The sequence below is a fragment of the Lissotriton vulgaris genome, unplaced genomic scaffold (assembly GCF_964263255.1).
Source record: "Lissotriton vulgaris unplaced genomic scaffold, aLisVul1.2 SCAFFOLD_304, whole genome shotgun sequence".
In the NCBI taxonomy this organism is placed as follows: domain Eukaryota; kingdom Metazoa; phylum Chordata; class Amphibia; order Caudata; family Salamandridae; genus Lissotriton; species Lissotriton vulgaris.
The window spans coordinates 1,250,324-1,263,371 of record NW_028251399.1 but is presented as its reverse complement, the minus strand read 5'-3'; the positions used below and the strand labels follow the sequence as shown (position 1 = coordinate 1,263,371).

The following is a 13,048-nucleotide window of genomic DNA, read 5'->3' as shown; positions in this document are numbered from 1 at the left end:
CACCTCATGTGAATACCAGTTTTTACCCTCTTAAAGAAAAGACCAATCATTGTGAAATCGAGGCAGTTAGAAGACAGATGAAGTAGATATGCGCTCTCATTAAATAAACAATTCTCAAAGTTGAGCTACATTGAGTTATACGTTCAAAAAATAATCGCTCATTGAGCGAACTACATTTCCCAAGAGATCTAAGGAGAGCGCACCGGTATGACGCGCCCAACGTGATCGAGCGCACCGGAATGACGCGCCCCATGTGACCGGCAGGGAGAGAGAGAGGCTTTTTAGCTCCATGTACCGGACCGGTCGGTACCTCCCCGAGACAGCCCAGAGGGACGTCCGGAGTACCGACCGGAAGGCAAGAACAACAGGCGGGGCATGAAGAGCAGAGTAGAGCGTTTGCCGCTTTTAGGTAACTTTGTGCGCTATACTTTGGGCGTCTTGGCGGACTAACAGTACTCTTGCTTGCAAGATTGTAAAAGATGGGAGAACGATATATGAACACACTTGTACCTATTAACTGAAGAGCAGAGTAGAGCGTGTGCCGCTTTTTGGTAACTTTGTGCGCTACACTTTGGGCGTCTTGGCGGACTAACAGTACTCTTTCTTGCAACACTGCAAGAGAGGGTGGTACGAAATACGAACACACTCGTACCTATTAACTGAGATGAGAAATGCTCAAACGCTTTGAAAGGGGCGTACCAAACTTAAAAATGACATGACCTTACGATGGGTGATAGCGAGGGGTGATGCCTAGATTCTGTGTAAAGAAAGGGATTTAAGCATTACTTATACGAGATTCTCTAAAGAAAACCATAAACGATCGTCAATAAATAGCGATATTCTATCGTTGTCGAAAGAGTGAAAAATGCTTTCCGTGTTATACAGACCAATTACAACTGACGTGTGTGCTATGACTAAGGTGGGGTAATGAAGTCAGTTTTGCTGACATGTCCAGTAACCTTCTGTAATTTCCCTTTTTTTGCCCACTAGTGTGGGGCTCCATTTACCTGAGCTGTGGCCAGGAGGGGTGGAGCATTTCTCTCCTTTCATTTGGGTAAGTGAGAGTGGCCACTGTATGATATTGATAGTGTGCGTGTCAATTATGGCATGAGATTCGTATTTAACGGTCATTGATACACATGACTAATGGATGTGTTACCCAATTCATTTTTTGTTTTGTGGTTGTTTGTCTTCCTTTATATGTCTGTTTGGACGTCTCGCCTTCTTATGATCCGAAAAGCAAGGAGAATGAAGATCCACTAAAATACTCAGGTGATATTCTTCATTTTTCACCTTTTTAATGAGCAGTCGCGATCATGGTCCTGAAGGATGCAGCAGGATACCTATAAGGCTCCACTTTAAGTCTGCAGAAACATGTTGACCATACTGAATGATTAGTGGTTATATGTTCAAGCCACTATTGTTGCACGCATTTTATTGATTTGGGAGTCTTAAGGTGTTTAATAAAGTTTGTTATCCTTTCTACGACCCAATTTTAGTGTACATATCACTTTTCACCTTTTCACTTGCACTGCTCTACAGTTGCCTCCTCACACCCTAGTATGTGTTAACACATGTTGGGTTCCACTGTTTAGACATAAAATTTGTGTTGTCTACGGTGAACTTTTCTAAAACACTTAACTTCCCGTTGTAAAGGAACCCAAATGATGAACAGGGCGTTCAGGATCGACAACTGATGGGTATTTTTCAACACAGGAAAGATACTCACTTTGGGATAGTGTCACTTAACTCACCTTCCTTGTTGGGGCGTCCTTTTGTTTTCAGACATATAATCGGAGCTAACTTATTCACTCGACCCACTGCTACTTTTTTCTGTGTACTGTCTGTTTAGGGGACTGTGGTATTGGTCATACGACAAGACGCAGGTGGATTCAGTTCAAGTTAGACGTTTATTAAAAGTATAAATCGTCAAAGGCATACAGCGACCCCACCCACTGCGATAGCCACTCACGGTGGCAGCTTCACACTGTCCCCCGGCGCTCGCCTTGGAACGCTGGTCGCGGTGACATTCTAAGTGATGTCACCGCGAGCGGCTCCATTACATGCAGAGCTGCCGGAGGGGGAAAGGTGGGAGATACCACACATCCCCCTTCCTTGCGGAATGAAACATAAGCATTCAACATGAGAACAAAGTTATAACAGAAAATTACATCATCACATGCTGCTCTAGGTGCCTGGGTGGTCTGGTCATTCTTGGGCTAGTCCTCCCGCCCGGGTGGGGAACCGCCCACTGGTTCCTAGGAGGGAAGACCATGTTCCCCTCTGAGTTGCCTTCGCCCTAACTACCTCTGCATGAACCCTGACTGGGTGGGTGGAATCTCATTACTCTTCCCAGGTTCCAGATCTTTCCTTCCTGGGTATTTACAGCATTCCTGAACAATTTAGTGATCTTAGTGGGCCTACTGTATACTGACCAACTTGCCCTGCTAGTAGGTGTCCTGATCTTAATGTTGTCTCCTACTTTGAACCCAGCCTCCTGTGTAGAGTTGAGCCTGTTGAACCTTTCTTTCCTCCCAACCATGGCTTCTTCCTGCCTCACTAATCCTTTTGCTTCTTTGGAGTGATCTGACCAACCCTTATGCCACCTCATTCACCCTGAGGACAGTTTGGTGTTGTCTATTCTTGCTCGGAGCAACTCGAACGGGGTGACTCCTGTCGTTTGGTGCGGGGTGAACCTGTACGCTTCTATCCGCCTCCATACTTCTTCTTTCCAATTCATGCCGCTGGCCTTGGCTAATTGGATACTCTCCTTGAGGGTCTTGTTAAAGCGCTCAACCATGCCATTGGTCTCAGGGTGATATAGGGCACAATGCTTGTGTGTGATTCTTCTCTCCTCAAGGAAGTCTTCCATCTCTTTCGAACACAGTTGCACCCCATTGTCCGTGAGTAGACTGCTGGGTAATCCTTCCCTAGCAAATAACCCTTGAAGGAACTCTATGACTGTTTTAGTTGTGATTTCGCTCACCAACTTCTCTTCCGGCCACCTGGACTACAAATCCATTAGCACCAGGATGTACGGCGTGCGCACCTCTCCCGTCAATGGACCAACGATATCCAACGCCAACTCTTCCCAGGTTCCTGATGGTGGTGGCCTGCACACCATTGGAGGTGTCAGTTGTTTCAATACTTTATCACTGACTCTACACGGAATACAGTCCCTTACTTTCCTTTCAATTGCAAGGTCCATGCTCGGCCACCAATAATCTTCTCTCAACCTTTGTTTGGTCTTGGTGATGCCCAAGTGGCCATCGTGAGCCATGTCTATCAGATTCTCTCTCACAGATGTGGGAGGTACCAATCTTGCCCCCCTGAACACACATTCATCAACCACGGACAGTTCATCTTGGACAATCCAGAATGGCCGCAGAGCCTCGACACGTTTATCTTCATGTTTCCATCCGTCTTTTACTCTTCTGCACACCTCATCCAAGACTTCGTAATCCTTTAGTGCACCTTTCCATGTCTCCTCACCTATCGCTCTCTGTATGGCGCACACATTTTCCATTTGGCGGTCTTCAAATTCATCTTCCACTTCGTCATGCGCCTTGTTCCCATCATTTTCTTTCACAAGCCTTGACAAACAGTCTGCTGCAAAATTACGTGTTCCAGGGTCGTACTCGACACCAAAAGTGAATTCCTGGCGACCAACAATCCAAGGCCTGATCCTGCTAGAGATCGCATCCAGACCCTTCTTACTGAAAACCTCCACCAATGGCTTGTGGTCGGTACGAAGAACGAACTTTGTGCCCCACAGGAAATCCCTAAATTTGCACAGTGCCCAGAATACTGCTAAGGCTTCCTTTTCGATGACAGAGTAGTTGTTTTCTGACTTCTGAAGGGATCTTGAGGCGAAGGCTATCGTTTCTTCTCCGTCTTTGCCTACTTGAGTGAGAACTGCTCCTAGCCCTTTTGCGCTTGCATCAGTGGTGACTATTGTCGCACGATTGGGTATGTACGACTTCAGGCTAGGTGCCTCTGCAAGAGCTTTCCTCACGTCTTCAAACTCTCTCTGACACTCCTGTTGAACACCGTCTCTTTCTTCAACAACAGCCTGATTGCATACGTTCTTCCTGCAAGGTTCCGTATGAATTTGCCATAGAACTCCAACATCCCCATGAAGGACTTGATTTCGTCCTCGCTCTTCAGTGGCACCAAACTTACAATGGTGTTCTGGAGCTCCGCTTGGGACGGATCCCTTCCGCTGTCACTTTGTGTCCCAAGAAATCCAGTTCCGCGCACCCAAAAACGCACTTTTCTCTTCTCACAGTTAGTCCTTGCGACCTAAACCTGGTCAGCACTTGTCTCAGTCTCTTATCATGCTTCTCATGGTCTCTGGCAAAAACTAGCACATCGTCCTGGTAGCATACAACGCCAGGAATCTCTTTCAAGATATTTCCCATGAGCCTCTGAAAGACGGCTGCCGCCGATACCAACCCGAAGGGCATCCTCTTGAACTTATATGTGCCCATGGGCGTCACGAACGCTGTGAGTTCTTGCGACTCTTCATGCAGCTTGATTTGAAAATAGGCTGAAGTAAGGTCGAGTGTAGAGAATACTCTTGCGCCCTCTAACATGCTCATCATCTGGGTGATGTTGGGTAGTGGGAAACGGTCGACCACGACCTCTTTGTTCAAATCTCTAAGATCTATGCACAGCCAAACCGACCCATCCTTTTTCTGGGCAGCCACGATGGGTGCCAGCCATTCTGTCACTTCCACTGGTTCGATGACTCCTGCTTTGCACACATTTTCGAGTTCCGTTTTCACCGCTTCTTGAATGGCAATGGGCAGCTTCCTGACTTTGGGCACTACTGGCTTCGCGTTTTCTTTCAATTTAATCTTGTGGCAGTAGTTCTTCAAACATCCGAGCTCTTCCTTGAATACCTCCTTGAAGTTTGTCACAAAATCCTCCTTTGGCTCTTGTATCTCGTACTAAGATTTGGGGATTGCTGTTAGGATTAAGATAGACCCCCAACTCTTTCTGTGCTTGCCAACCCAAAATGTTATCACCGACAGTAGACACATACACCTTAGACACAGTTGTCCTGTCTTTGTATTCAATTTTGTCCCAAAAGTATCTTTTCATAGAGATGGGGCGACCCGCATACCCCCCGGGCCTCACATCCATTTTCCTCAAGATTATCCTTCCCTTGGACACCCGTGAAAATTCTCTTGCACTGATGATTGTTATTCTTGAACAGGAATCGAATAGTGCTCCCAACTCGGTGCCTTTTACTTTTATTGTGTCTTTAGGGCTGCAGACCTGACCTTCACCAACTTGTACAACTATTTCCTCACATGTCGTGTCTCTGAGACTGCGGATCTGACCTTCGCTCACACGTTCAACTATTTCATCACATACTGTGTTTGTCCTGTCCTTACCCTGTCTATTGAACTCCTGTCCGCTTTTGCAATACTGCCTGAAATGACCTTTCTTCCCACACTTGTTGCATGTGAACTTGAGGGCAGGACACTCTTTGTCATTGGCCATGTGCCCTTGCTTGCCACATCTATAACAGGCACCCTTGAATGAAGATCCCAGATTGTTCTCTTTCTGTTCTTTACTCACTATTTTCTGACCCTTGATCACAGACACAGCCTCAGATTCAATCACAACCTCGCTTACTTTGGGTTTGTCTTCGCTTCTTTTCTCACAACTGTCCTGCTTTATTTCACTGACGCACTGCAGCATGTGTTCTACCTGTTAGGCTACTATTAAGACCTCCCTTAGGGCTGGGTCATCCTTAAGCCACAACTCCTCATGCACACGCTCCATCCTGAAAGCTAACACGAACTGGTCCCTGATCCTTTCCTCACTTGCGCCACTAAACTTGCATGTTGCAGCTAGTTTTCTAAGATCAGAGACAAAATCTTCAATGGATTCCCCTTCCTTCTGTACTCTTTTCCCAAAGTGGTATCTCTCCATTATGGTGCTAGTCTTAGGGAGATAGTGCAAATCTAATTTCTTCAAGCTTACTTCTAGCTCATTTAGCCCTCTCGCTTCTTGCGCACCTAGATCTGGGAGATGATCTAGAACCTCTTCCCCCTCTGCTCCTAAGTAATACGCCAATAATGCTACCTTCCTTTCTAACCCCAGATTTGGGCCACACACAGTTGCGTAATTTAAGAACACTTTTTTCCACTTTTTCCACTGAATTGCAGGTTCCCCAGGTTTAGTCAGGAAGAAGGGTGGGGGCCTTACACTCTGCATGCTTAAAATGTCAAGGTAAGCCTTCCCAAGATTCAGTAAGGAAAGATTTTTTTCCTGGGTAATACGGGGTATAAGGAATGAGGAGAATGGTAGCAGTAAGCAGAGCAATGTAAATGTACCCAACACAAAGAGGTTTCTGAGCAGAGTACTAATACTGCACCCTTACAGATAATAAAGACCAAACCATTTCAAACCACAGGGTGGCACAGTGGCGTACGAGTTTGTTCACATGGAGGCAAGATACAGGTTTGAAATCTGCCCTGTTGGTGTGTATCACTTACAACGCAACTTTTACGTCGTAATGCTGTTACAACGCAGCTATTACAACGCAGGATCCATTACATCGGATGCCATTACAACGCATGGCATTACATAGCAGATGGTATTACAACGCATACCATTACATCGTAAGTATTGGTAAGTATATACTTTTTTTTTATTTTATTTAATATTATATAATTGATTTAATTATTATTAATTATAAATAAAAATAAATAAAAATATTTATTTATGTTTTTTAATATTATAAATTAAATTTATTAATTTAAGTAATTTTTTAAATAAGTAGGAGTATAGGAGTATATGTTTTGGGGTACTGAGGTATATGTTTTGGGGTGTTTGGGTATTTTTAGGTTTTAGGGCAGGGTTTGGGTTTTGGGGTACAGGGGTGTTTTTAGGTTTTAGGGCAGGGTTTGGGTTTTGGGGTACAGGGGTGTTTTTAGGTTTTAGGGCAGGGTTTGGGTTTTGGGGTACAGGGGTGTTTTTAGGTTTTAGGGCAGGGTTTGGGTTTTGGGGTACAGGGGTGTTTTTAGGTTTTAGGGCAGGGTTTGGGTTTTGGGGTACAGGGGTGTTTTTAGGTTTTAGGGCAGGGTTTGAGTTTTGGGGTACAGGGGTGTTTTTAGGTTTTAGGGCAGGGTTTGGGTTTTGGGGTACAGGGGTGTTTTTAGGTTTTAGGGCAGGGTTTGGGATTTGGGGTACAGGGGTGTTTTTAGGTTTTAGGGCAAGGTTTGGGTTTTGGGGTACAGGGGTGTTTTTAGGTTTTAGGGCAAGGTTTGGGTTTTGGGGTACAGGGGTGTTTTTAGGTTTTAGGGCAGGGTTTGGGTTTTGGGGTACAGGGGTGTTTTTAGGTTTTAGGGCAGGGTTTGGGTTTGGGGGTACAGGGGTGTTTTTAGGTTTTAGGGCAGGGTTTGGGTTTTGGGGTACAGGGGTGTTTTTAGGTTTTAGGGCAGGGTTTGGGTTTTGGGGTACAGGGGTGTTTTTAGGTTTTAGGGCAAGGTTTGGGTTTTGGGGTACAGGGGTGTTTTTAGGTTTTAGGGCAGGGTTTGGGTTTTGGGGTACAGGGGTGTTTTTAGGTTTTAGGGCAAGGTTTGGGTTTTGGGGTACAGGGGTGTTTTTAGGTTTTAGGGCAAGGTTTGGGTTTTGGGGTACAGGGGTGTTTTTAGGTTTTAGGGCAGGGTTTGGGTTTTGGGGTACAGGGGTTTGTGTTTTGGGTTAATTAAATTATATTTACCATTTTTAAATTAATTAAAATATGTTTAATAAATTAAATTAATTTTATTTCATTAATTACTTTTTTAAATTAAATTAATAAATTAAATAAATTATTTCAATTAATTCAATTTAATATCAATTATAAAAATATGTACATTATGTTAATTTTATTATTTAAATTAAATTAAATCCCATTTTTTATTAAAATTACATTTATTAAATAGATATTATTTTATTAAATTAAATTAATGGCTATTTTAAAATGTATTTTATTTAAATTAATTAAATTAAATTAATTAAATTAACTTAATAACATTTTAAAAAAAGGTATACTTACCTATACTTACGATGTAATGCCATGCGTTGTAATACCATCTGCTATGTAATGCCATGCGTTGTAATGGCATCCGTTGTAATGGATCCTGCGTTGTAAAAATTCCGTTGTAACGGAATGCGATGTAATAATTCGCGTTGTACTGACACCAATCCGTTGCTGGGCTTCGGGTAGGGCTGGTCTTCCAGGGTTTCTCCTCCTGCCGGGCTTGAGGAGGTTTCCTGTGGGCACTTCCTGGCTGCTCCTGTTCTTTTCGTGTGGATTTTGCAGCTGATTCCTGTGTTCGCGCTGGGAGTGTCCGGTCCGCGTCTCCGTTCTGCCGGGCTTTTCAGAGACCCGGCAGTGCTTTGCTGTTGCTCCGGTGGTGCAGCGGCCCCTGTCTGGATGGGGCGCTTCCTTCCGGAGTGTGCCTGACTTCCTCTGTTTGGGGCAGGAAGTCAGGCTTCTGAGGTGATCGGCTGGTGGCTGTTTCGTGGCGGTTTTGACGGCCCTTCCCGTGAGTACAGCGTAGCTGTTTTTTCCCCTTTAAATGCTGATGTTCTTTGAAGTTCCCTGCATTCTATTCTTGCTGTGGCTGGGTGCGAGGTGCTGCTGCTTTGGCTCGTGCTGTGTTGCTTGCTGTTCCTCAGTCCCTCGTTGCCAGGCTTGCTTGCTGGCTTGCCTGGGGTTCGACTCCTGGGGGTGTCCTGCTGGGCTTGCTTATTCTTCATCCCTGTGTTTGAGGTGGTTTCCTGCGGGTTTCCGACATGGGGAAGCATACTAAGAAGAGCAGGTATCTTGCTGAGTCCTCCTCTTCTGCTTCGTCTTCCTCTTCTCCTTCTTCCGCCCGTTCGAGGCATCGTTCCAGGAGTGGTGATGCCAGGTTAAAGGCGCTGATTAAGGAGACATTGTTGTAGATGAGGGGTCCCAGGTCAAAGGGGTCCAAGTCCGAATCGAAGCCGCGGTCCAGTGGTGCTCCTCCTCCGTCTTCTTCTTCTTTTTCCTCTGGATCGGAGGATGGAGGGTTGGACAATGATATGGTTAAGGGCAAATATGTCGATAAGGATATGTTGCCGGATTTGTTGAGCCATGTGAAGGCGAATATGGGGTTCCCTGCTGATGTCCCGGGTACTTCTGGGGGTTCCTTACTTCGCCAGTTCCAGTATGCTGCTCCTGTGGTTATGCCTGTCCATCCTTGTTTGAAGGTGGTTTTGGATTGGGAGTGGAAGGATCCGGATCGCAATCTGCTTCCTCGCTTCATGGCTAAGTTCTATCCTCTTCAGGATATGGCGAAGGATTTGCCGGACTTCTTTGGCCGAGGATGCTGTTGTGCGTGATCCAATGGACAAGAGAGTGGACGCTTCCCTGCGTAAGGTTTATTCTGGCTCTCATATGGCACTGCGGGCTGGCATCTAAGGTACTTATGTTGCTCAGTCTCTGCTTTCGGACTTGAAGACTTTGTATGGTTCCATGGATAATGCCTCTGACTGTTCTGATATTTTGGCTCACGTTGAGCATCAGGTGGATTTTCTGTCTGACGTTTCCTTTGACGTAGTGCGTGCTTCTGCCCTCTCGGGGGGTGCTTGCATTGCTGCTCGTAGGAACTTGGTCCTCAAGGACTGGAAGACGGATTTGGCCCAGAAGTCTGCTGCGCTGCGTTTGCCCTTTCAAGGTTCCATGTTGTTTGGGGCAGAGTTGGAGGGCAGGTTACATTGGCTTTTCAAGGAGAAGAAACATTCCTCCTCTTTCAAGCATTCCTCGGCTGCTCCTGCTTCTTCAAAGCCTAAGCCTTTTTTTCGGCCCTCGTCTCACAGGCAGTTTTCCAGGGGTCGTGGTCGTTTTCAGCCTGGTCGCAGTCGGGACAAGAAGGCGAAGTCCCCTCCTGCTAAGCCTCGTTCCTGACTATCTGGGGTCCAAGGTCGGATCCTTGGTAGGAGGTCGGCTTTAGTTCTTTCTTCCGGCCTGGATGTCCTCCTGTTCAGACTTGTGGGTCCTGGATGTGATCCGCTTAGGGTACCTTGTGGAGTTTTCCAGCCTGCCTTCGGACTCAGGGGTCCGTCCGACTCCCTGGCCGTCAAGCGCATCCAAACGAGCGGAGCTGTCTCTGGGGGTCCGGTCTCTGTTGGACAAGGGGGCGGTTCAGGTGGTTCCTCCAGGGGAGCTGGGTCGGGGGTTTTACTCCATCATTTTTCTGGTGCCCAAGGTGACTGGGGGGTTTCGTCTTGTTCTGGATCTCAAAGCCCTGAACAAATATGTGTTGCAGATTCCATTCAAGATGGAGACCCTTCAGCCGGTGATTCCCCTGGTTCTCAAGGGTCATTTCATGTGCACTCTGGACCTCCAGGATCCCCATTATCACGTGCCTGTCCATCCGCTTTCTCGTCCTTTCCTGCGGTTTTGTCTTCTGGGGTGCATTACCAGTTCATGGTTCTTCCCTTCGGCCTGAGGTCGGCTCCGAGGGTGTTTACCAAAGTGGTGGCCCCATTGGTGGCTTTCTTGCATCTCCAGAGGGTGATGGTTTATCCATATCTTGAAAAGCTTGAAAAGCACTCTGAAGCCGTACGTCAAGGCCAGGACATTACGTTCTAACTCCCTTCTTCTCCTGGAAACCCCAAGATTCAAACGTTCTCGTACTGGAGGGAAAACCTTCGAGGTCTGTGCCACTCAGTGCTGGAACAAGCTTCCGATTACTCTACGCGCATGTCAAACTGAAGTGGCATTCCGAAGGTCACTAAAGACCCACCTTTTTTCCTCATAAGGTTATCCTCTTTTTCCTACCCTCACTGTCTCCAAGTTTTACCAGCGCCGGGACGCCCCGTTGGGGCAGCTGTGCGCTTTATAAAACACACAAATAAAATAAAATATCTGGACAATTGGCTCCTGTATGCTCCCTCTGCGGAGCGGTTGTTGAGGGTTCAGAGGTTGGTGTGTGCTGCCTTGCGGGACCATGGGTTCCTGTTGAATCTCCCCAAATGCCAGGTGGCGCTTTGGAAGATCCAGCAGTACTCTTGCCGCGGCATTTTGCAGTGACTGGAGTTTGGAGAGCCGCCTTTCACCCATTCCCAGGTACATAGCGTTGCAGTAGTAGATGCGAGAAAGAATTAGAGCTCTGACAACCGTTTTCCTTAGTGTGGGTGGGATGAAAGGCAGTATTTTTCTAAGGATTTTAATGGTAAAGAAGCAGGCTGATGTAACTTGGTTGACTTGTGAGGTGAGTGTAAGATCTTTATTGATCCAGAACCCTAAGTTCCTGACTTTTTGTGCTGGCACGGGACAAATGCCAGCTTCTGAAGGCCACCAGCTCTTTATACTTAGGAGGCAGTTTCTGAACTGCTCTGCGGTGACTTCTACAGTTTGCATGAGTGACACCATTAGATGTGTGTCATCAGCATAGGATACCAATTGCAGGCCATGTGCTTTTATTAGTTTGGCTAGTGGGGTAACGTATAGGTTGAAAAGGGTAGAGGAAAGTGCCGAGCCCAGTGGGACTCCGCACGGGAGAGAAAACTATTCTGACTGAAAACCATCCCAGGAGATTTGTTGGATTCTGGTGTTTAAAAAGGATTTAAGTAGGGTCAGGGCAATGTCTCTGATGCCTACTGATTTTAGCCTGTCTAATAGAACCCAATGGTTAACAGTATTAAACTCCACTGTAAGATCCAGCAGTACCAGGACAGCTCTGCCTCCCTTGTCCATGGTCCTGCAGGCTTCCTCTGTAGCTATTATCAGAGCTGTCTCGGTGGAGTGGCATGATCTGAAGCCATGTTGGGTGTTGTCGAGAATATTATTGAGGTTGACAAACTTCATTAGTTCCTGGTTTAGGGCTTTTTCTAGCATTTTGGTTGGTAGGGGGAGACAGGATATAGGGTGGTCGTTTTTGGTTTCCAGTGGAGTTAGGGAATCCTTCTTCAGGATTGGTCTAAAGCTGGCCTTTTTCCACCTTTGAGGGAAGATTCCGGATTTTATTATCTCGTTGAGAAGAGGGGTTAGGAACGTGCTAATTGTTTCGGAGGCAAGATGAAATATGTAGGGGGACAAGGATCTTGAGGTGATCCTGATTTGGCTTGTGTTATCAGCTTAGTGATCTGGTCTTTATCCAGGTATGAGAAGTGGGATAGACAGTTTTGGGGGATTTCTGTTGGTTCCCTGTTGTCATTTCCCCATGAGTCATATCGCTCATGAAGTTCCTTGTAGACAGCTTGGACTTTCTTTTGAAAGAACAGGACCAGCTTGTCTACAAAGTTTTGGTCTGGGACAAATATTATGTCTCTAGGACATTTGAGTAGACTTGACACTGTTTTGTATAGTTCCTTGGAGATGTTAGCGGCCTCCTGAATTTTTTGTGTAAAGTAGGTCGGCTTGGCTTGTTGTATCATTGTTTGGTACTCTTTCAAGGCTTTCGTGTAACCCTTTCTGTGACATAGGCTGTAATCAAATCTCCAGACCCATTCCTGGCGCCGGCAATTAATTTTCAGGAGCTTGACCTCCGGTGTATACTAAGGTGAGGTTGCTGATTGTCTCCTAGGTTTCTTAATCTCTTCAAGGGCTAGTTTGTTTACTGCTTTGCTAATCCATAAGTCGAGTTTATTTGCCCCATCGTTGCTATGTTTAAATGGTGGGAGATTGCTCGACAGGATTTTAGTTAATTTGTCTCCCTGAATACGTTTCCACTGCCTGGTTTTGGCTATCAAGGGGAATTCTCTTCGGCCGCATGTTAGTGAGTCGATTTGATTTTAAAATGGATGGCCGCATGGTCTGACCAAGGGACCGGTTGGACCGACACCACTTTGATATTGTCATTATTAGTAAAGATACCATCCAGAGTGTGGCCGGCTGGGTGAGTTGGTTTAGAGACAATCTGTCTCATCCCAAAGCTATGGAAATTGTCAGTCAGAAAGGAGGCATCAGAGTCCCTGTTGTCTTCCAGATAGAAGTTAAAGTCACCTAGGACTGTATATGTGGCGGTGTCTAGGCAGGATTCCAGGAAGGTTTGGAGTGTTCTGATGAAAGGGC

At 46.1% G+C, this 13,048-nt stretch overlaps 1 protein-coding gene across 4 annotated transcripts in view; it reads left to right on the top strand.

Annotated features, from left to right (window-relative positions):
• The first annotated feature begins 236 nt into the window (after nucleotides 1-236).
• LOC147662923 (uncharacterized) overlaps nucleotides 237-13,048 on the top strand; it is a 397,679-nt gene continuing 384,867 nt past the window's right edge. For 2 of the 4 annotated variants that reach the window (XR_015305467.1, XM_086950795.1), the window contains exons 1-3: nucleotides 274-409; nucleotides 991-1,054; nucleotides 1,241-1,272. Coding sequence is in view for 1 of the 4 variants with exons in the window: in XM_086950795.1 (XP_086806921.1) it covers nucleotides 376-409; nucleotides 991-1,054; nucleotides 1,241-1,272 (130 nt within the window). In the remaining 3 variants the exon portion in view is untranslated. Of the gene's footprint in view, nucleotides 410-990; nucleotides 1,055-1,240; nucleotides 1,273-13,048 lie in introns of all 4 variants that reach the window. The other 2 variants (XR_015305468.1, XR_015305469.1) reach the window with 2 other exon arrangements.